The following is a 21,952-nucleotide window of genomic DNA, read 5'->3' as shown; positions in this document are numbered from 1 at the left end:
TCTGAATATAGCACCTAAGATGAATATTCACAACTATCTGAGAAGGTTGTGAAACATACTATTCTCTCATGTCTCTGCAAGGTTGTAAATTTTTTCATACACTTCAACCAAAACAACACAGTAAATGCAGAAGCAAATTTCGACATCCAGGGGTCTTCTAAGGAGACAGACAAGAAGAAGACTTGCAAAAATGTAAAATGCAACATCACTCTTCTCACTATGTTTATTTCGGAAATAGTTATTTTTATAAAAACAATATTTCTCTTTTCATGCCATGGGTTATGAATATGATTCTACATGAACTAATGAATTTTTAAACCTGTTTTATTCCTACTATGGTAAATACTGAGAGATAGAACCCACAGACACAAAATTATCCTTGGGATCCTCGCTAATCTGTGAGACTGTATAGATACCCTGAGACCAAGTTTGAGAATCAGTGACTCACCCAGCTCCTGGGCCACAACTCAGGGAGACAGTGTGACAAAGAGCACGCTGTGCGGTAGGGGAGGGGTCGGGGCAAAGTCCCAGGTCCTTGGACCTGCCTCTCACCGTCTCAAACCAAGGGCGGTGCCTGGGGCGGGGAAGCAAATGTTGGGGAGTCCCCATCTCTTGGGTTTCACTTCTCCCTTTCACAACCTGTGTCAGGTCCTCCTGCCTGGAGACTCCTGACGCGGCCCCACTTCGCACTCCCATTGGGTCTCGGGTTTCTGGAGAAGCCAATCAGCGGCTCCCCGGTTTCGGGTTATAAAGTCTCCGCACGGGCCAGGGGCCCAGTGGCGACTCAGAGTCTCCCCAGGCCCTGAAGATGCAGGTCGTGATGACCCGAACCCTCGTCCTGCTGCTGTCGGGGGCTCTGGCCGTGACCGAGACATGGGCGGGTGAGTTCGGGGGCGGGAGGAAAGGGCCTCTGCGGGGCGGGAGCGAGGGGACCGCCGGGCGGGGACGCGCGACCCCCGGGGAAGGCGCCTCTCCGCAGAATCAGACCCCCAGCCGCCCCCGGCCGCGCCCCGGCCTGTGCTCCCCCGTCCCTCCCCGCCTCCGCCCTGCTCTCCCTCACTCGGTGCCCCTCCCCTGCCCTTCCGGCCGCTTCCACCTGCGCCCCGGGCCCCGCGGCGGGAGGAGGGTCGGGCGGGGTCTCAGCCCCTCCGCGCCCGCAGGCTCGCACTCCATGAGGTATTTTTACACCTCCGTGTCCCGGCCCGGCCGCGGGGAGCCCCGCTTCATCGCCGTCGGCTACGTGGACGACACGCAGTTCGTGCGGTTCGACAGCGACTCTGCCAGTCAGAGGATGGAGCCGCGGGCGCCGTGGGTGGAGCAGGAGGGGCCCGAGTATTGGGACCAGAACACGCGGAACGTCAAGGGCAGCGCGCAGACTGACCGAGTGAGCCTGAACAACCTGCGCGGCTACTACAACCAGAGCGAGGCCGGTGAGCAACGCGGCCCGGGTCCCGGTCACGACCCCCACCCCACCGACGGGCCGGGTGCCCCGAGCGTCCGGGTCCGAGCGACACCCCGAGTCTGAGGAACCCCCGGCCCGACCCCTGACCCCGACGGACCCGCGGGAACTTTTGGGCGGTTTTACTTTCTGTTTGGACTTAATAGCCTCCTGTCGGGCGGGGCCAGGCTCTCACACCGTCCAGCGCATGTACGGCTGCCAAGTGGGTTCGGACGGGCGCCTCCTCCGCGGGTACAGTCAGTACGCCTACGACGGCGCGGATTACATCGCCCTGAACGAGGACCTGCGCTCCTGGACCGCGGCGGACACGGCGGCGCAGATCACCCGGCGCAAGTGGGAGGCGGCCGGTGAGGCAGAGCACGACAGGAACTACCTGGAGGGCACGTGCGTGGAGTGGCTCCGCAGGTACCTGGAGAACGGGAAGGAGACGCTGCAGCGCGCAGGTACCAGGGGCCGCGGGCCTCCCGATCTCCCCTCCCCTGGGGCTGGCTGCCCACCAGGAAGGGAAAATGGACTCAGTGTCACAACACCGCCCCTCCCACGGGTGGGGACTGTGAACCTCCTGGGTGTTCCTGTTCCTACGAGAGAGGGACTCACCCAGAGGCCGCTTTTCTCTAAAGGGCAGTTGAGGAATTCAGCCTCTCCCGGGAGGCAGGTAGAGACCATCCCTGAAACAACCCATCAGCGGTTCCCTTTGACCCTGGCAGCTTCCTTGGGAACCATGACTTTCCCTCTCAAGGCCTTGTTCTCCAATGAGAACATAACTGGAGTTCTGACTCTGGGTTTTCTGACTCCTTCACCTTCCACCCCAGTCAGGACCCTTAGCGTGCTCTCCCTCTTAGACCTGCAGCCTCCTACCGTGGGGTCGATCCCTGATTCTAGAATTTTCCAGCATTAGGAGATCCCAAAGGCTAGGTTGGTGACTGAGTTTTGTGCTTATTCCATCCCAACCAAGGGCCCTGTCCACGTCAGGATGGTCACATGAAGCCATTTCAGTGACCCATAAAGGTAAACCAAAGTATGGATTTTCTGATTCTTCTTCAGAAACCCCCAACACACATGTGACCCGCCATCCCATCTCTGACCAAAGAGTCACCCTGAGGTGCTGGGCCCTGGGCTTCTACCCTGCGGAGATCACCCTGACCTGGCAGCAGGATGGGGAGGACCTGACCCAGGACACGGAGCTTGTGGAGACCAGGCCTGCAGGAGATGGGACCTTCCAGAAGTGGGCGGCTGTGGTGGTGCCTTCTGGAGAGGAGCAGAGATACACGTGCCATGTGCAGCATGAGGGGCTGCCCGAGCCCCTCACCCTGAGATGGGGTAAGGACAGGATTGGGGTAGAGCCTCTTCTCAGGGAAGGCAGAAGGCCTTCTGGAGAATTTCAGCAGGGTCGGGACTCTTGCCAGAGCTCTGGGCCCCTCACCTTGCCTTCCCGTTCCAGAGCCGCCTCCTCAGCCCACCATCACCGTCCCCATCACGTGGATCATCGCTGGTCTGGTTCTCCTTACAGTCACTGTGGCGATTGGAGCTGTGATCTGGAGGAGGAAGCGCTCAGGTAGGAAACAGAGCGGGGGTATCTGAGTTTTCTTGTCCCACTGGTGGGTTTCCTAGGTAGAGATTGTCCTGCCTTATTACTGGGAAGTACCGTCCTCACACATGGCCTTGCACACTCTGGAGCTGATCACTAACACTCCGTGTGTAGCAAACACTTGTGAAAATGAAGGACACATTTTCATCCTGGTAATTCTGGTGATGGGGACCTAATTCCCAGCAGTCACGGGACACAGGATGGAGAGGAAGGTCCCTGCTGAGGACAGACCTCCAGCAAGTCAGGTGGCCCAGTGACCCCACACCTCTTTCTTCCTGTTTCCTGATCCTGTCCTGGTCCCCAGTCACAATTCTGCAAACTTCATTTAGGGCAGGGACTAGGAGCTTCCCCTAGGATCTCACAGCCCAGCCCTGTCCCAGGCCTCTGACATGATATTTTCTTCCCACAGGAGGAAAAGGACCGAGTTACTCTCACGCTGCACGTAAGTATGGAGGGGATGATCCTGAGACCCTGGGGTAGTGTAGACAAGACCCCATGGGGAGGTCCCCCACCCCATAGCTCCCCCTTTAGTCTCCTCTCCTGTGGGCTCTGACCACATCCTGTCTGTTCTCCCCTAGGCGATGACAGTGCCCAGGGCTCTGATGTGTCTCTTACGATTCCTAAAGGTGAGACCCTGGAGACCCTGAAGGGGGGGAAGGGTTAGGGCACTAGGGACACTGAGCACGAGTGGGGCTCCTGAGAATGTCCGCACTTCTGTGACTGACCTAAATGTGTACATGCTTTTTTTTCACAGTGTGAGACCAACTGCCTCATGGGGACTGAGTGATGCAAGATATGTTCAGACTCCCACTTGGTGACATCAACAACCCCTGAGTTCTCTTTCTGAAAAAGGTGTCAGAATGTGGCTGTGTTGCTGTGAGCATAATGTGAAGACATGAGATTTGCCTACCCTGCCCACCATGATCCCTCCCTATGCTGATCTGTATTCTCTTTCTGATGTGCTTTCCTGTTCCAGCCCAGGTGGGGCTGGACTGCCTCCATCCCTGTCCTTATTTCTTGTTGGGCTGAGTGCTGACTTATTTCTCTATTGAAAATGAAATACCAGGGGCGCCTGGGTGGCACAGCGGTTAAGCGTCTGCCTTCGGCTCAGGGCGTGATCCCGGTGTTATGGGATCGAGCCCCACATTGGGCTCCTCTGCTATGAGCCTGCTTCTTCCTCTCCCACTCCTCCTGCTTGTGTTCCTTCTCTCGCTGTCTCCGTCGAATAAATAAATAAAATCTTAAAAAAAAGAAGAAAAAAAAAAAGAAATTGAAATACCAGATAAAAGTTTTTGTTTTCTAATTCTTGGTATGTGGGGCTGATGAAATAATAAGAGAAGACTTGTAAAGTTGAGACACAAAATAAATGGAAGCGCTGAGAACCTTCCAGTATCCCTGTGTTTGCTGTGCTGAGTGTGTTGCGGGTGGGGCAGGAGAAGGCAGTGAGGAGCTGAGCAGGGACGGGGTCTGTGCCCAGTCGTGGCTCAGTACATCATGGAGGTGACGTGCTCACCCCTCAGCTGGTCATCTCTCTGCTCCGTGTCCTTGCCCCTGCTGCGGAAGCTTGTCTCACCAGGCCCTGTGATCACAGTGACTTGGACGTCACCTGTCACCAGGACGTTGTGCAGCAAGAGCTTCCTGTGACTGCGTCAGCCTCATCTCAGGCCTGGATCAGGTCATAGCCTCCATTTTGGGTTGTTTTTTTTTCATTGTTTCTCTACAGCATCAGGCCTGTCTTGCTCTGTGTACGAGTTCTTATCCTTCTCCTCTGGGTGACCTGTCGGTTACAGCAGCAGGTGTCCATTGGGCTACACCCCACAGGCCTAGGTCGGCCCCTGCACACAGGAGTCTCTGTGGTATGGAGAGATGAACTTCCAGATTCATCCATGTGTTCCCCTCCCTCTAGAGGTGTTTTCTAGATTATCCTTTAGATTCTGGAGGTAGAGAGAGAGGAGGAATCTGACAGGTTCTCATCCTTATTAAACTTCAGTTAGTTTCTGCCTTCCCTGCTGCTCTGTGCTCTCTCCCCGCCCTTAGTCCAGTGATCCCAGTGCTGCTCTGATGCAAGTTCATGGATTTATGAAGCAGAGTCTAAGGTCGATTTCTATGTCTCTCTCTGTCAAATAAATAAATAAAATCTTAAAAAAAAAAAAGAAGAAATCACAAAGAAGAGAAAATGCGTGGACAGCAGTTATTGTAAAAAAGTGTGCATACAGGTGCGTGCGCACCATGCAAACCAGTGTCATTCCGAGGTGACCTGTGTATTGTGTCAGCGCAGTAAATAAGGAACGTGTTTAAATTGGAAGTTGGCAGGAGCTGTGAGGAAGGTGACCCAGGGCACCTGTGCCGGGACGGGGACGATGGCTGCTTTACTCCAGGGATGAGAGGAGGCTCACTGAGAAGGTGACCTCTGAGAGGTTTGAAGGACACGGAGGAATTGTGTAAGAGGAAGTCTGGGGGGAGCTCTTTGCAGGCGGGGAAGCTCCAGTGCACACGCCCTAGGGCAGGAGCGTGTCCTGTGTTCAGGGAAGGGTGCGGAGGCCACTGTGGCTGGAGCAGAGAGCAGCTGAGATGAGGCCCGATGTCAGTCATGTCATGAAGGCCTGAGGATATGAGAAGGCTTTTGAGTTTTCTCCGAGTAAGGCGTGGAGTTACACGAATGGACAGATCGATGGGATCGATTTTCTGTAGCAGCACCTGTTTGCTGCTGTGCAGAATCGAGAGGCGCAGGGCGAGCGACCAGTAGGGAAACTGCAGAAAACCAGTGCAGTGTCCCAGGACGGGGCGTGCGCTGTCCATCTGGGGTGTGAGGAGGGAAGATAGAGGAAGTGATTGGCTGGTGGAGATATTTACAGATGGACTTTGCAGCATTTGCTAATGCATTCATTCTGGGTGGTGAGAAGGAGGAATCCAGGAGGGCATCCAGGATTTCAGATTGCAGGTAGAAATGTGGGGTGCCTTCTGTGGAAACAGGGAAGACTCTGGAAGTGGGACACTGGGGGAAGCAGCATCACAGGCATCTGGGTTAGGCATGTGGAGTCTGCGATGTCTACTGGAAATGCGGTGAGGTTGGCAGTTGGATACAGACTGCAGGGTAGGAGACATATCTGGGTGGGAGACATAGATTTGGGATGTGACACCATATACATGATGTTTAGAGCCTTCAGCAGAGATGAGGTCACCAAGGGGGTGAAGACCACAGAAGAGAAAGGAACAGGTCGAACCCTGGACTCCTCAGGGCTCAGCACGCTGATCAGAGCGCACACCAGAGCGTACCGCACAGTCTGGTTCTGCGTCTAGAAGGCACGTAGACCAGGGAAGCCCAGCCTTCAGTGCGCACAGGAATTTCCTGGACTGTGAAGGTCTAGACAAACTGGAGCAGAGCCTGAGAGTCTGGGTTGATAACGAGGCTGGTGCTGCTGCTGGTCTCAGATCCCACACGGAGTCGCAGGCACAGAGAGCAGGATCCCCACGTGGCTGTGCGTCAGCCCCTCCTGTAGGGCTTGTTACACAAGTGACTCCTGGGCCCACAGCCTACATTCTAAGATGGTAGGTCTGGGGAGAGACCTGAGTGTTTGGTAACAAAGCCATAGACAACCCTGGGCTCCTCCAGACAGGGAAGCACTGAAGTTATGAGGAGAGCCCTCATTGTGGGAAGGAGGCTTACAGACATGTTTAAATTGTTTTTGAGGGGCGCCTGGGTGTCCCACTCTTGGTTTCAGCTCAGGTTCTGATCTTAGGGTCATCAGATCAGACCCCGAGTCACGCTCTGCCCCCAGTGCACAGTCTGCTTGAAATGTCCTCCCTCTCCTTCTACCCCTCCCTGCCCCTTTCGAGCATGCTCTCCCTCTCTCTCTCTCTCGCTTTCTCTCTTTCTCTCTAAATAAATAAATACAATCTTTAAATAGTTTGGTGTAGGAAGAAAACTGCATGCTGCGAGACACATTTTCTCTCCCATGGGGCACAGCCAGGTGGCGGACTGAGGAAGTTTTCAGCTCAACCAAAAATCTCTGAGTTACTGAGAGTGTAGATCTTAAATGTCTGCACCGCACGACAGGAAATGGTAACTGTGTGACATGATGCCGGGGTCAGCTAAGCTATGGTTGTTACCCTGTTGCAGTGTAGAAATGTATCGATCAGCACATTGCACCGCTACGTTTACACAATGGTGTATGTCAATCACATCTCTATAAAGCTGGGAAAGACGTCTGAAATCTTGCTCTTGGAAACTCCTCCTACATGGGTTTCTGACTCCTTGTGATACGTTCGTATCGCCACAGAGAGACTAGCGAAGAGGGATAGTATGTGGGGCCTTGTTTTATATCAACGAAAGCCACAAAACAGGCTTGAGGCTACACAGCCAGGAACAGAATCCACACTGACCCGAGATGGAGGCCCGTATACACTCAGCGCCTGCTACTGGGTTCCGACGCTGCTGTGTGCGCCGCTGACTCCCCTGAGGCAGGACGCTGGACCCTGAGGTGGGACTGCGATTGCTGCTGCCCCTGACAGCTGCATGACGCTACTGTGACACCGCTCAGACCACCTGTGCCCAGTGCACGGACCTGTCCCGGTGTGTCTGTCACCTGTCCTGAGTCAGAGTGCGGCAGGTGGTCACATGACTGTTGATGCTTCCTGTCATGTCCAACTACGAGACTGTTTGGCAAAGTGGGTTCTCCTGCCTATGGATGGAGGTGTCTCTGCCCCCATCATGATTGTTGACGTGTGGACTTCCTGTACGTGGGAAGAGAGGTACAAGTTCTGGGAATGGACACTGGAGTCAGGGATGGAAAAGAATGACAAATTTCCGTATTTGGAGCCATGATCTGAGACTAGAACTGGATCTGGGCACTGCAGGCACTCAGGTCCGCTTGGATGAAGGAGTGACTCACAAACCGTCTCTTTCAACTTATTCCCTTGGTGGTTGTTACGGGTCCAGTGTTGTCCACTCCACTTCCTACTCACACATGAGTGGAGTCGCATTGTTGGCTGATGAAGTGATTGAACAACATGTCTCCTCCCAGCCTTTGTCTCTTCCTGGGATTAAAAGCCCAGATCTGTATCACTTCAGATCTTCCCCATACATACACTGACATTTTATGTTTCTCTGTACATGCACGTATTTCTGGGGCAAGTAGCCATAATTTTATCAGGTTTTCTGTGGCCTCCATGAAAGTCTGAAAACCCACTCCAGTGTAGACACTGTGCAACTCCATCTCTGGTCCCCAACAGCTGATAATCTCAGTGTTTTAGCAGATCTAGTGATGTGATATATACATGCTCAGTTTGTCTGGGCGACGACCAGCCTCAGACAGGAGAAGGGAGCGCTTTCTGGCTTATGCTCACTTTCAATTTCTCTGTGTATCTTTTTGTGGGCTGAGTAACGGTTCACAGACCAGCGCTGGCTCACAGAAGACACAAATTACCATTGGTTTAGGTGATTGGATTAGGTGACTTACGGTCTAGCCCCTACTCTGGTGCCTAATAAATAGCAGAAATGAAACATAGTTAATGAGGATTCCATGTGCAGTAACACAGTAGACTGAGGTTTACGGCTGCATCCTCTTCACGTCCGGTGATGAGCACTGGGTGTTATACGCAACTGATGAATTATTGAACTCTCCAGATGAAACTATTGATGGACTAATGATGTGTATGTTGGCTAATTGAATTTAAATAAAATAAATAAAAATAAGACCACCTCTTCTCCCAACTAAAAATGGTAGAAAAAAACGTAAAATCATCCAAAAGTATCATAGAACAAACAAGAGAATAATCAATTAGCCCAGAATTTGAATATGGGCCGTAAGCCAGAGAGAATAGTTGTTCTGATCCTTAGAGTATTTTTCAGATCTAGAAAATCGTTCTTGGCTCCTCAGACTCATGAGCTTCACAGAGAGGAGGTAATGCCCAGAGCTTCGACATGTGAGGAGCTGAGAAATATCCCCTCCCTGAACACCTGGAAACCTAAGATTCATATCCTCAGAACAGGGTGACATTATTCAAATCTGTTCTATCTTCAAGTACAAGGACATTCAAAGGACGTTTGTCTTTGAGTCGGGAAAAGTGAGCAAACAACTATTTCAAAAATTTGCAGACATGGTCTAACCCGTCTGTGATTTGTAGTCCAAATTTGCTTATCATTGGCCATTGGGCCAAAGTAACTTCGCGTCATTAGTTTAGTTTATAATCGTCCTGGTTTGGTGATGACCCAAAATTGTAAGAAAGAATCAAATTTCTCTAGATTCTCTAACCTACGTGTCAAAAAATTTACACACATAATTGCACAGAGAAGAAAAGCAACTCGTAGCAAGAAATGTTAAGTTCAAATGGAAAAAAGACTGTGATTAAGTAACTTTAGAGAGAGTGAGTAGTAAAAAGCTCATGAAACTTCAATATTGGAATCATAAGACACAATATAACATGACCAGGATAGGATATAAATACATAAACATACGTTACTTGAATATATATTATGGAATAAAGAAAAAAATCACAAAATTTAAAATGTAGCAAAAATGGCAAAAGCAAAAACACCTCAAGAAAATAACTGCAAAATAGAACGATTATTAATTAAATAATTAAAATATTTCAGCTTATTCACTGAATAAGAAGTTATCAGTAAAAGATGAATGAGTGGAGCAGCGCCTGGGTGGCTCAGCAGTTAAGCGTCTGCCTTCTGTTCAGGTCACGGTCTCAGGGTCCTGGGATGAAGCCCTAAGTTTGGCTCCCTGCTCAGCTGGGAGTCTGCTTCTCCCTCCCCCTATCCCTCTGCTGCTCCCCTGCTTCTGCATGCTCTCTCTCTCTCTCCCCCGCCATCTCTCTTATATAAAATCTTTAAAAAAGAAAGAGAGAGAGAAATGCGTGAGGCATGGAAAACAAAAAGCAAAAAGTAAAATGGTGTCATAAATCCAACAGTGTTAATATTAACATTACAAGTAAGTGGCTCAAACAAGTCCATCGAAGTGCAGATTGTTAGACTGAACACAAAACAAGATCCACCTGTGCTGTCTGCAGCAGACGCACTTGATCTCAATTACAGATAGACTGAAATCAAAGGGATGGAAAAGTTATCTCAGGCAAACAACCATAGGAAAGCTGGAGTGAATACACTCATTAGTCAAGAGGGACTTTAAAAATGCTAGTAAGATAAACTGGATCATTTTAGAATGATAAAATGGTCAAGTCATCAGAAAGATGAAACAATTCTAAACATATATTCACCTAATAACTGAACACCCAAATATATGTAAGCAAAACTGACAGAAATTGACAGAGAAATAGACAATATGACAATAATACTTAAACTTCAATATATCACTTTCAATAATGGATAGAACAGCTATGCAAAGATCAATAAAGATAAAGACTTAAATCATACTATAAAGCAACAGTGTAAGCCTGACAATTATAGAACATTCCAGCCATGAACAGAATATACATCCATTTCAAATACACGTGGAACTTTCTTGAGGATAAGTCATATGTGAGGCCATAAAAAAACTCAGTGATTTAAAGGGGTAAAAATAATACAAATAGATTCTCTTCTCACAGTGGCATGACACCAGAAATCAATAAATCAATTACTGGAATAAATTCGGGGAACTCCCAACTATGCAGAATTAAACAACACACTTCTACATAATCAAAGGATCAAAGATACCAAAATGGAAATCAGGAAATACATTGACATCAACGAAAATGAAGACAGAGCACACCAAAACGTAGAGGGTCCTGCTAAAGCCGTGCTGAGAGGGAGATACACAGCTGTCAATGCCCACATGGAAAAGCAACTTCTCCAGTCCATCAGCTAAACTCCCACATTGAGTCAAAGAAGAAAGAGGAGCAAATGAAACCAAAAGCAAGCAAAAGGAAGGAAAAAGTAAAGATTAGAGTGGAAGTTAAAGAAATAAAGAGAATAAAAATAACAATGTAGAAAATTAAATCAAATGTGATCCTTCGAAAGATGAACCAAACAGACGAATCTTCAACTAGACTCACTAAAAAGAAAGAGAGAGAAATGACCCAAATTACTGAGATCAGCAATGACAGAGGAGATGTTAGGACTGACCACACAAAAATAAAGAGAATTATGAGATTATGATGAACAATTATATGCCAAAAAATTAACTTGCTTGCATAAAATACACAAAAACACAGAAAGTCAAGAACGACTAAAGCTGACTGAAGAAGAAATAGACCATCTACATACACCCACAACGAAGTAGAAGATAGTCAATTGTCAACAACTATTCCACATAAAAGCCCAGTTCCCAATGGCTTCCCTTGTGAATTATACCAAATGCTGAAAGAATTAATAACAATTCTATACAAACCCTTCCAAAAAGGAGAGGAGGGAATCCCACTCACTCGACGAGGCTAGGATTACTCAGATACCAAAATCAGACAAAGATATCACAAGACAAGGAAACTACAGACCAATATCACCTATGAATGTAGATACACACACACACAAAGATTTCAATAAATTGTAGCAAATCAAATCTAGCAACATATAAAGAGTTAAATACAATTTATTTATTCCGGGAATGCACGATTGGTTTAACATCCATACCAATCAATGTAAAGCACCATATTAATATACTAGAAAACAAAAGCCACGTGCTTATCTCAACAGATGCACAAGAATCATTTGACAAAATCGGATAGACTTCATGATAAAAACTCAACAGACTATTAACAGAGGGAATTTCCTCAATCTGATAAAAGACATTTATGAAAACCCTTGAGCTAACATCTTACTTAATGGTGAACGACTGCTTGTTTTCCTCCTAAGATCAGCGACATGAAAAGACTGTGTGCTCTCACCACGTCTGTCACACATCGTGCTGGAGACGCCTGGTGGCTCAGTCAGCGAAGCATCTGCCTGCGGCTCAGGTCCTGATCCCAAGATCATGACCCCGGGGTCCTGGGATGGAGCCCGCATCCAGCTCCCTGCTCCATGGGGAGTCTGCTTCTCCCTCTCCCTCTGCCTGCGCTCCCCCTGCCTGTGCTTTCTCTCTCAAATAAATACATTAAAAAAAAAAAAAAAAAAGGAAATGCCAGCTGAGGTTGGGAATCGTGTTACTCCAAACTGGGTTCCCCTCTTGGTGGGTTCAAGGCAACAGACAAGGCAAGCCAAAGAATAGGAGAAGGAAGGGTTTTACTTTCAGGTGCAGGAGGACACCAGGCCTATTGCCCAAAGCAGTGTCTCCCTGAACAACAAACTGGGGTCATTTCCAGCGGAGGGTGCTGATGTCACTGACGCCTCTGATGCAGGATGCCTGACACTTGGTCGGAGCAGCTGTCTCTGCTGCTCCCGGCACCTGGATGACACAACTGCCACTCATGCCACTCAGGCCACAATGTCTCTGCACAGACTTAGCGCTGGAGCCGGGAGCCTGCGGCAGCCGCCACCCTATCCCCTCAGACCCGCGTCCACGCAAGTGAAGGTGTTAAAGATGCGTTTGCCAGAGCAAGCAATGGAAATTCCGACTTCTACAAGTCTCTATTGAAAATAGAAACTCGGGACTGGATCCTGTAGTCAGCCTTCAGATGCTGGGTAAGAACTGTGATTCCCTTGGTTTACCCCTCCTGAAGGACAGACAACCGTGCTGGATAGTGTTTAGGTTAGACTCTCAGAATGCCCAGGGATAGGAATGTATAGTCATTGCCTGGTCTCCAGAACATTCTCGTGTTCGTCAAATAATGCTGTGTGCAGCAACAAGAGCAACTGTGAAAAAGGAGTTCGGAGGCGGCACGTTGAAGATGAAGTGTTTGGACAGTAAAGGAAGATGCGTCATTACATGGACATGAAAACACGTGCTGTCACATCTTCTCCTGCCCCGCTGACTCCAGCTGAGGAAGAATCACGGCAGATTGAAGTTAACGAGGTACAAACTGACGTGGGTGTGGACGCGAAGCATCAACACTACAAGGAGTAGCATTTCCTACTCCTCGAGAGGCTTTTCAGGCTTTGGAAAAATTAAGTAACAGAAGCTCAACTTTGTGCAATTGGAAATAGGTATGAAAAATGAAATTACAATTTCGGACAACACAACAAATACAGAACTAAAAGATTTGCTAAGGAAAAATAGACAAGGCAAGAAACAACAATTGTTGGAGAGGATGTGGAGAAAGGGGATCCCTCCTACATTGTTGGTGGGAATGCAAGTTGGTACAGCCACTCTGGAAAACAGTGTGGAGGTCCCTTAAAAAGTTAAAAATTGAGCTACCCTATGATCCAGCCATTGCACTACTGGGTATTTACCCCAAAGATACAGACGTAGTGAAGAGAAGGGCCATCTGCACCCCAATGTTCATAGCAGCTATGTCCACAATAGCTAAATCGTGGAAGGAGCCGAGATGCCCTTCAACAGATGACTGGATTAAGAAGTTGTGGTCCATATATACAATGGAATATTACTCAGCTATCAGAAAGAACGAGTTCTCAACATTTGCTACAACATGGACGGCACTGGAGGAGATAATGCTAAGTGAAATAAGTCAAGCAGAGAAAGACAACTATCATATGATTTCTCTCATCTATGGAACATAAGAACTAGGATGATCGGTAGGGGAAGAAAGGGATAAAGAAAGGGGGGGTAATCAGAAGGGGGAATGAAACATGAGAGACTATGGACTATGAGAAACAAACTGAGGACCTCAGAGGGGAGGAGGTGGGGGAATGGGATAGACCGGTGATGGGTAGTAAGGAGGGCACGTATTGCATGGCGCACTGGGTGTTATACACAACTAATGAATCATCGAGCCTTACATCGGAAACCGGGGATGTACTGTATGGTGACTAACATAATATAATAAAAAATCATTATAAAAAAAAATTTGCTAAGGAGGATTCCCAAGGATTCAGCACACTACACACACTGTATAAACATTCCCGTGAAGGACACGATTTGGAATCCATAGTTATATTTCTTCGGCGCCTGGATACACACGCAGTAAAGAGAACGGATGCTGCATTCCAGCTGCAGGAGCCCTCTGCTAGACATTGTAGAAAGGCCCCTACAAATGGGTGGCATTAGAAAGATCGAGAGAGACAACGGGGATGAGCTGACAGCAGACTCCCTCTATGAAGAAGTAGCCGAAAGCAGTATGCACAGAAGCAAAGTTTTGCAAAACCAGAAGGTCCTGCAGGAAAGAGAGGAATTCGAAGACTTATTAGGGGTCCAGTTGAAAGGGAAGCCACTGCTGATTGAAATCGTTATATTAGGCCTTACAAGTCCGGTTTTTTAAAAGTCCAGCTTTTAGTACAGGAGAACTGTTCCATCACTGCATGCAGGTCAGCTCACCGAGCTTTTCACTTCTGTGTTTTTAAAATCAAGGTGATAGAAGACTATGTACGACGTGCTATTATTAATTGTGTCATACTGTTTTTTAGAAGTGTGTAAAAGTATTTTCTAACTGTTACCACCTTTTAATGGAATTCTTCGGGGCATTGTCCTCTCCATTAGAGTGTTTCTCCAACATCATCCAAGATTACAGCCTACATCAGGCTCAGGATTATTTTGTCTTTCAGTCATAGGGTAGTTTTAATGTTTAGGTTGATACATAGTAGGGAAAAAATTGAACAACGAGAAAAGCTCCTGTGTTTTGAACTTACCAGCTCATGGGCAGTGGCCGCCAGCCAGGCCACATGGTCGGACGGCAGGGCTATGGAAACACGGTCTATTACAGGAATAACCACATGGGGGCTGGGCCCTCACTCACTATTGGAATTTGAGGGGTGCGTGAAAGAAGGACATGTTGATGCCCATCACAAGAACCACCTCCGAGTTTGGAAGTCGATTGGAACGGATGAGTGGGTATCCTGGTGTCCTCTCTTGAGGTGGCTGCCCAGGGCAGTGAAACGAGGGGACAGCAGGGGCTGTGGCAACGCAGAGAAAGGCGGAAACTCTATATCCACTTGCATCCTCTGAGGCCCAAAATACCAAAAAGAACCGTTCTGGCTGCCAACCGGACACTACAGATAGCTAGGAGGCTGATCCCCTGGCAGGAAAGCCTCGAACGCACCTGGCAAGTCAGAGCAGTACCGGTGACCCCGAGGGTGACAAATGGGCCTTGACAGGAACACGTGTTCTGGATTGGGCTTTGCTCGCTCAGTGGTGGATGCGAACGGTCAGAGTGCTATTAAAAAAACAGAACACAGCACACAGCTATACTTCAATTAGAAATTTGAAAAACCAAAGCACACGAGAGGACGGGTCCTGTGAGGACAGCTCAGTGACATCTGACACGTGCGCAGCTCCACGTCCTGCCCCAGAGCACGATGAGGGCGCGCTGAGCGTCACAGAGACTCCCTGTCGTCACGTCATCACAGAAGGCAACCGCTCTGACTTCTGACGTTATATGTTAGTCCTGATCGTCCACGTCACATACAGAGTCACACTCTTGCGTGTGTGGCTCCTTTCACTCAGTGCCGTGTCCGTGAGATTCACGCACGCGGTGGGGCGCAGCCACAGCCCAGGCTGTTTCGGGGCTGCAGCTACTCCGTTGTGCGGATGCTCTAAATTTATGTATGTATTTCCTGTCCTATGCAGGTATGTTGTTTCCCATTGGGGGCAATCAAACATTCTGCTCCTAGAACATTCTGATACATGCTTCTTGGGGCACATGTGGGGGATAAAACATACTGCACCGGTTTCAAATGCTCAGTCACATTTCGTCACACCAAAAAACGTGACAAACCATAATGCCCACGATGGGCAAACAGACACGCTGACAGAGTAACAGCTTCGTGGAGAATGGGAACCGGCAACGGAAACACTGAAAACAGGGTGTTGGGGCCATGGAGGCATGAGGTGCTGGTTTACACACCCTGACAACTGTGCGCTCCCACCCGGCGTGAGTGGGGCTACAGGACGGTCCCCACTACACACTTTTCCTGGGGGATCTGAGGAGGAGTGTTAGCGACAGGTGCCACTGTGACTCCACAGTCCTTCCCAAGGGCGAGGACATCGGTATGACTCTGGTTCCCCTCAACGTTCTCTCTTCCGACCGGATGCAGAGGCTCAGGACGGGGCTGCGAGCGCCAGAAATGGGAAGGATTCCCACGCAAGACACCGTAACTACTTCGTTAAGCTCTGATGTGGGAATTCCTACGGGCCCGAAGGGTGGGCTGCGCCTGCACCCCAGCTGGCAAACTTGGGGCTCACAGCACAGCTACATCGCCTGGTGGTGCCTTACCCGCCAGTCCTGTCCCTGTTTGACCCTCCCCTCTATGACCGAGCATGGACTGAGTGGGGAGGGCCTTGCCAGACCGGTGTTGCTGCCCACAGTCTAGACCCACTCAGCAGCCACCCATAATGTCCCTGCCAAAGGCAGAGAGTTGGGTATAAATCCAGGGAAGTAGAAACAGCTGAGGGTAGAGGAATGGATAAATTCGCTGTGTAATGAGGGAAATCCAATAGTACGTTAACGCCACCGAAGTGTGAGCAAGAGATGGCCCTGTCTCTTAGCTCAATTACCCAGACGCCTGAGAGAGACAGCCATAGGCTGCGAGAACATTCCTGCTCCTGGAACCAGGCAACACTGGATGGAGCTAGCACACCACAGTGACCCTGGGAATCCCCGTCCTCCAGCAGGATGATGGGTGAACTGTTAATGACCGGAGGGGGCTCTAGTACCGTGTCGCATCTGTGGTTCTGCTCCTACTGCTACGAGGGATCTTTGCTCAAAGACCAGAGCGTGGCCTGTGGGATAAATACAAATATCTGGTCTTTGCCCCGGTTCCTGGCACCGAGCTCCCCAAGCCTTGGGATCTCCTGAATGATAACAGCGTCTCCGGTATGGCTGCAGGTCCTGGACAGCTTCATGTCGGGGGCTGGTGACCAGGAAGACCAAGCCATGACTAGAGAGTTGGAGCCATCGGCTTCACGCCCCGACCTTTGGCCCCCAGACCTGCATCCCCGACAGCCAGGGACTGGGTCAAGGGTGCCTGTGTCTGGAAGCTTCCATGAAGACTTCTCAGCAGTGGGGTTCAGAGAACTTCAGAAATGGCCAGCACGTCCACATGCTCCGAGGGCGGCACATTCCAAGTCCACGGCGACAGAGGCTCGTGCCCAGGGACCTTCCCGCGGCCTCTCTCCTGCGCCTCATCGTGGGTATCCTCGTGATAAACCGTGAGAGGAAGTGTGGAATTCTCCTGAGACCTAGGAGCTGTGCTGGCAAATTACTGAAGGTCCAGGGTACCCAGACTTTGCAGCCAACTTGAACAATGGTGCAGGGCACATGGGAGCCTGAGAGCTGAGACTCGGCCATGGGCGGAGGGCCATCTCGCAGGATGAATCTGGCCCCCTGTGCGTCGCAGGCTCACTCAGGTTGACAGTGTCAGACGTGAAATCTGGGAGTTGGTGAACTCCCGGGTGGTGCAACGAGAGAAGAGCTGTCATCTATCAGCCACTTGTTCCTTCGGCCAAACCTGGGCCAAGCTTTCGATCAAGCTGCAGCCTCGGGTCTGTGCTCAAAGAAGGGCGATGAGCTGTTCTTTCTCCACCCCTGGCCCACAGCACCCCCACGCCTTTCCTACCTGAGGACAATTCCACCCTCCGGGTCTTGGCCAGAGACCACCTCTCTCCACAGAACAGCAACACCTGTTTTCCCCACATCCTTCCAGGGGGCCCCCCAGCCTGAGGCTGCACCAGACCCGGGAGCACATGCTGGACCGGACTCGCGACCCGGTGGCAGAGAGAGGCTGCCACTGTGCCCGATGCGAGTGACAGGTGGCAGGAGCAGCATGTGTCCCCCAGTCCCACGAGTGGCAGCAATGGCTGGGCGGCCGCAGTGTCCAGTGCCCCGCCTCACCCGAGGCAGCTGTGCAAGCCGCGACATCCGTGCCCGCGGCAGAGGCCGGGATTCCCGAGTGACACGCAGCCCGACGTGCACCTGCAGCTGTGCTCCTGGCTTTGCGGCCGAAGCTGCTCCGTGACCGTCCCGCGCTCACACGTTACACACACAGCAGCTGCGTGTGCGCACGTGCGTGTGCGCATGTGTACGTGCGCGCGCGTGTGTGCGTGTGCGCGTGCACTACCTTCTAAGTCCAAGCAGGGCCGCATTCCCGTGTTTGCTCAGAGGAACCGCCCCGCAGAGCGCGCATTCAGAGACGTTCGTCCTCCCGCGGTGAACCGCTCCCTGATCCTCCCCGACGATGCCCCACGAGGAAACAATGACGTGTGTCTCACACATCACACCTTCCACGGACAACAGACGTCCTCCCTTCTCTTCACCAGGGAAAGAAACAGACATAAATGCAATGTTAATGCTCCTGCCATCGCTCCTCACCGAGCTCAGCGGCTGCAGATCGGCCTGTCCCCAGACCCACAGACTCCGAGGACCCGGCACAGGGTCAAGGACTCTCCTGTTTAACAAGCCCTAGAAGCGGGGCTGCGGCACGGCCACGGGGAATCCTAAGCTACTCTCCTGCTGCTGAACGGGTGATGTGACGACCAGCGGCGGCGCACGTCGTTGTAAACACAGACACACCAACCGGATTTCCCAGCTGCAAACCGCGTGTCCCGGGTCTGGCGGTGACGTGAAGGAGCACCTCCCTGTTCTGGAGGCAGCACCTTTACTAATGCAGCCTCAGACCACGGCTGCTCTGTGGCCGCTCCAGCACAGACGGCCCTCGCGCTGCCCCCAGTGCCCTGTCCTTCCTCACCGCGCCGCCCCCTTCCCCTCCCTCCCCGAGCTCACAGCACCCCCCCCCCCCCCCGCAAGCCAAGTAGATTCCCATTTTCAACAAACCGCCATCCTTGACGCACAGGTGCTATTTCCCAACCGAGCAGCAATCGAAGGAGACTCTGCCCCCCCCCCCCCCCCCCCCCAGTTCTCGACTTCGGACCAGAGCCAGCACAGGATCACTAGGGCAGAGGGTGGGCAAGCAGAGGACGGAAACTAACGGGAACTAATTCAGAATGAGAAATGAGGGCGAGCCTCCTGTCTGCTAGTCCACAATCTGCTCCTCTGAGAAGACGGCGGAAGAGACGGAAAGAACAGCCGAGCCCCAGGAGGAGGGCAAAACCTCCATGAGTCTGAAAATAACCTCTGGATGCTCCGGATTCGTGGGCCTTGTGGAGACACCGATGGGCCGACTACCTCCTGCCGCCGTCAGACAGGAGGCACTCGAAGCTGAATGAGACCAGAACTCCTCCCCGAACATGAAAACAGGCTAATCCTGTACAAAAACAGAGAAATGACAAGTAAACCCCCAAAGATGGGCTGAGGGCCCAACCCAGGCCTGAGCCCAGGCTGACCCGGCCCCACGACGTTGCTGCCCACGGTCGGTCCCGGAGGCAGGACGAGGTCTGGGTGATGTCCGAGTCTCTGTGATCCCAGGTCCTGGAAGGATAGGTGCTACTGGAGGGACAAGGACAAAAGAGCAGAGAGACTCCCCGGGGACCATGTCACACCCACGCTGAACTGAGCACCCGCTGGGCATGACGCTCCTCCTTACCAGGCAGAGAGAGCCCTGAGGACTGTCCCTGCCTGGGGAAGAACAGACAGAATGTGGTCAGAGCCACAGGAAAGGAAACTAAATGAAAGCTGTGGGTGGGTGAGCTCCCCACGACGTCCACCTACACTGTCTCAGGGTCTCAGGGATCACCCCCTCCATACTTACTTGCAGCCTGAGCGTAACTCCTTCTGCTTCCACCTGGGAAAGAAAACATCCCATGAGATGCCATGGAGGAGACACACCCCGAGATCCAAGATGAAATGGATAGCCTGGACCACAGGGAAGTTTCCAGGACTGTCACTACAGACCTAGGGCAGGACTGGGGACAGGAACAAAAGACATGGCAAGGCGAGACCAAACAACCTCCTGGAGTCTGTGCTCAGCAAGGACTTTGCTCTCTGACCTGTGACTGCTGGGAATCGGGGCGTCACCACATTCACTGGGGTGATTAATCTGTCCTTCACTCTCACCTGTGCTTGACTACAGTGACTGTAGCAACGAGCCGCACGGTGGACAAGCACACGTGTGCAGACGGCACTGCCCATCAACAAGGCAGGACAGACTTCCACCTGGGCTTGAAACACTGCAGAAGGACAAGAAAACTCAGAGCACCCCCCTTCCCTACCTGAGCTCTACTTCCTCCACATGACAGCTCCAACCAGCACAGCGCCAGTGACCACAACGACAAACAGACCAGCCATGATGCCCGCTGTGTTGCCATAAACTGTGAACTGCTGCACAGTCGGCAAACCAGTCTTGGAGCCGCGGCCCAGTAATAGGCAGAAGCACGGGGAAACCGCCCTCGTCCCCCGCATCCCGGGGAGGAACTACAAGGATATACACTGCAGGAGTCCATCAGGTTTGGAGTTTTGAAACTCAGTCTCGTGCCTGACATAAAATCACTTGGTCACAGGCGGGGTGAACACAGAGTTCCCAGGGAAACCGGGGAGACCAGAGTGATTGATTGCTTTTCTGTGCGGGCTCACTGAACAGTGGGGGCTGTGAATTTCCAGCTCCAGGCTAGAGAGCCCGGTGCAGCCATGTTCATCCCGCTCACCAGAGCTCAAAGCCTTCAGACAGCAAAACAGCACCACCTAGTGGACCCAGAGCTGCTTATACTGAGCCCGGCCTCTGTGCAAGGGAGGCCCAGTTCCACCAGGGCAAAGTCCACCTGAGAATCAGAGCAACAGGCCCCTCCCCTAGAAGACTGACAGGGACAACTGGCTGGTACCAAGTTTACTGACGGTGGTGGCTGCAAAACTTTGGCTCTTGGGGAAAACAGCATAGAGAATTCGTGGTTGTTTTATTCTCTAGTCTTTCAGTATTATTTTTCAGTTATTTTCTTATTCTTTCAATTCTTTTTAAATTCTTTTTAAATTTTTATTTTTATATATACATTATATATATTTTTATTTTTTGTTTCCTTCCATTGAATTTTATTTTCTTATATTTGTGTGTGTGTGTGTGTGTGTGTATATATATATATATATATATATATATATATATATATATATAATTTTTTTTCTTCTTATTTTGGGATCTTGTTTATTTTAATAAGCAGACCAAAACATACCCAGGATCTAGTTTTTTGTTTTGTTTTGTTTTTGTTTTTTTTTTCTGGTTTGTTTTGCTTTGTTTCCGTTGTCATTGTTATTGTTGTTTTTTTCTCTTATTCTTCTATTCTTTTCTGAACAAAATGATAAGATGGAGAAATTCACTCCAAAAGAAAGAACAGGAGGCAGTACTCACTGCCAGGGATTTAATCAATATGGGTACAAGTAAGATGTTTGAACTAGAATTTAAAACTGTTATAGAGATACTAGCTGGGCTTGAAAAAAGAATAAAAGACACTAGGGAATCCTTTACTGTACAAATAAAAGAACTAAAATCCAGTCAGGCTGAAATTAGTAATGCTATTTTTTTTTTTAGCTGTAGTCCCTAATGGAAGCAATAAAAACAGGATGAGCAAGGCAGAAGAACGAGTCAGTGATATAGAAGATAAAATGATGAAAAGTGAGGAAGCTGAAAAGAAGAGAGAAAAGAAATGATTAGATCATGAAGGGAGACTTAGAGAACACAGTGATTCCATAAAGTGAAATAATATCCATATATTAAGAGTCCCAGAAGATGAGCAGAAGAAAGGGGCAGAAGGTTTATTTGGACAAATTATAGCTGAGAATTTCCCTAATCTGTGGAAGGAAACAGGCATTCCAGTCCAGAGAACCCCCCTCAAAATCAATAAAAATAGGTCAATACTTTGACATATAATAGTTAAGTTTGCCAATTTCAAAGACAAAGAGAAAATCCTGAAGCACCTCAGGACTAGAGGTCCTTAACCTACAAGGGTAGACACATAAGGCTGGCAGCAGACCTGTCCACAGAGACCTGACAGGGCAGAAAGGACTACATGATATATTCAAGGTGCTAAATGGGA

General features: G+C 50.1%; 1 protein-coding gene, 1 long non-coding RNA gene and 1 pseudogene across 2 annotated transcripts; 2 read left to right on the top strand and 1 right to left on the bottom strand.

Moving 5' to 3' along the window:
- The first annotated feature begins 722 nt into the window (after positions 1–722).
- Positions 723–4,439, top strand: LOC123793445 (patr class I histocompatibility antigen, A-126 alpha chain-like). Its single transcript, XM_045799257.2, has 8 exons — positions 723–881; positions 1,161–1,430; positions 1,627–1,902; positions 2,504–2,779; positions 2,901–3,014; positions 3,457–3,489; positions 3,626–3,673; positions 3,802–4,439. The coding sequence occupies exons 1-8, from the start codon at positions 809–811 to the stop codon at positions 3,804–3,806; spliced, it is 1,095 nt and encodes a 364-aa protein (XP_045655213.2). The 5' UTR covers positions 723–808; the 3' UTR covers positions 3,807–4,439.
- Positions 4,440–6,092: 1,653 nt separating this feature from the next.
- On the top strand, positions 6,093–17,785 carry LOC148107333 (twinfilin-1-like; annotated as a pseudogene).
- A 1,103-nt stretch (positions 17,786–18,888) lies between these two features.
- Positions 18,889–19,885, bottom strand: LOC148107332 (uncharacterized). Its single transcript, XR_015722566.1, has 3 exons — positions 19,827–19,885; positions 19,684–19,716; positions 18,889–19,239 (listed from the first exon to the last, which is right to left on the bottom strand). It is a non-coding gene; the product is annotated as an uncharacterized LOC148107332 (long non-coding RNA).
- Between the last annotated feature and the right edge of the window lie 2,067 nt (positions 19,886–21,952).

This window comes from Ursus americanus, chromosome 32 (genome assembly GCF_024610735.1).
Source record: "Ursus americanus isolate L20-20 chromosome 32, mUrsAme1.1.p, whole genome shotgun sequence".
In the NCBI taxonomy this organism is placed as follows: Eukaryota; Metazoa; Chordata; class Mammalia; order Carnivora; family Ursidae; genus Ursus; species Ursus americanus.
The sequence above is the reverse complement of the archived record's forward strand: the minus strand, read 5'-3'. Positions and strand labels throughout refer to the sequence as shown.

Bases quoted from the DNA above. Each gene is read 5' to 3' on its own strand.
- LOC123793445 (XM_045799257.2), top strand. From the start codon at position 809: ATGCAGGTCGTGATGACCCGAACCCTCGTCCTGCTGCTGTCGGGGGCT. The intron at 882-1,160 runs GTGAGTTCGGGG...CCGCGCCCGCAG, and splicing joins CGTGACCGAGACATGGGCGG to GCTCGCACTCCATGAGGTAT. The intron at 1,431-1,626 runs GTGAGCAACGCG...GGGCGGGGCCAG, and splicing joins CTACAACCAGAGCGAGGCCG to GCTCTCACACCGTCCAGCGC.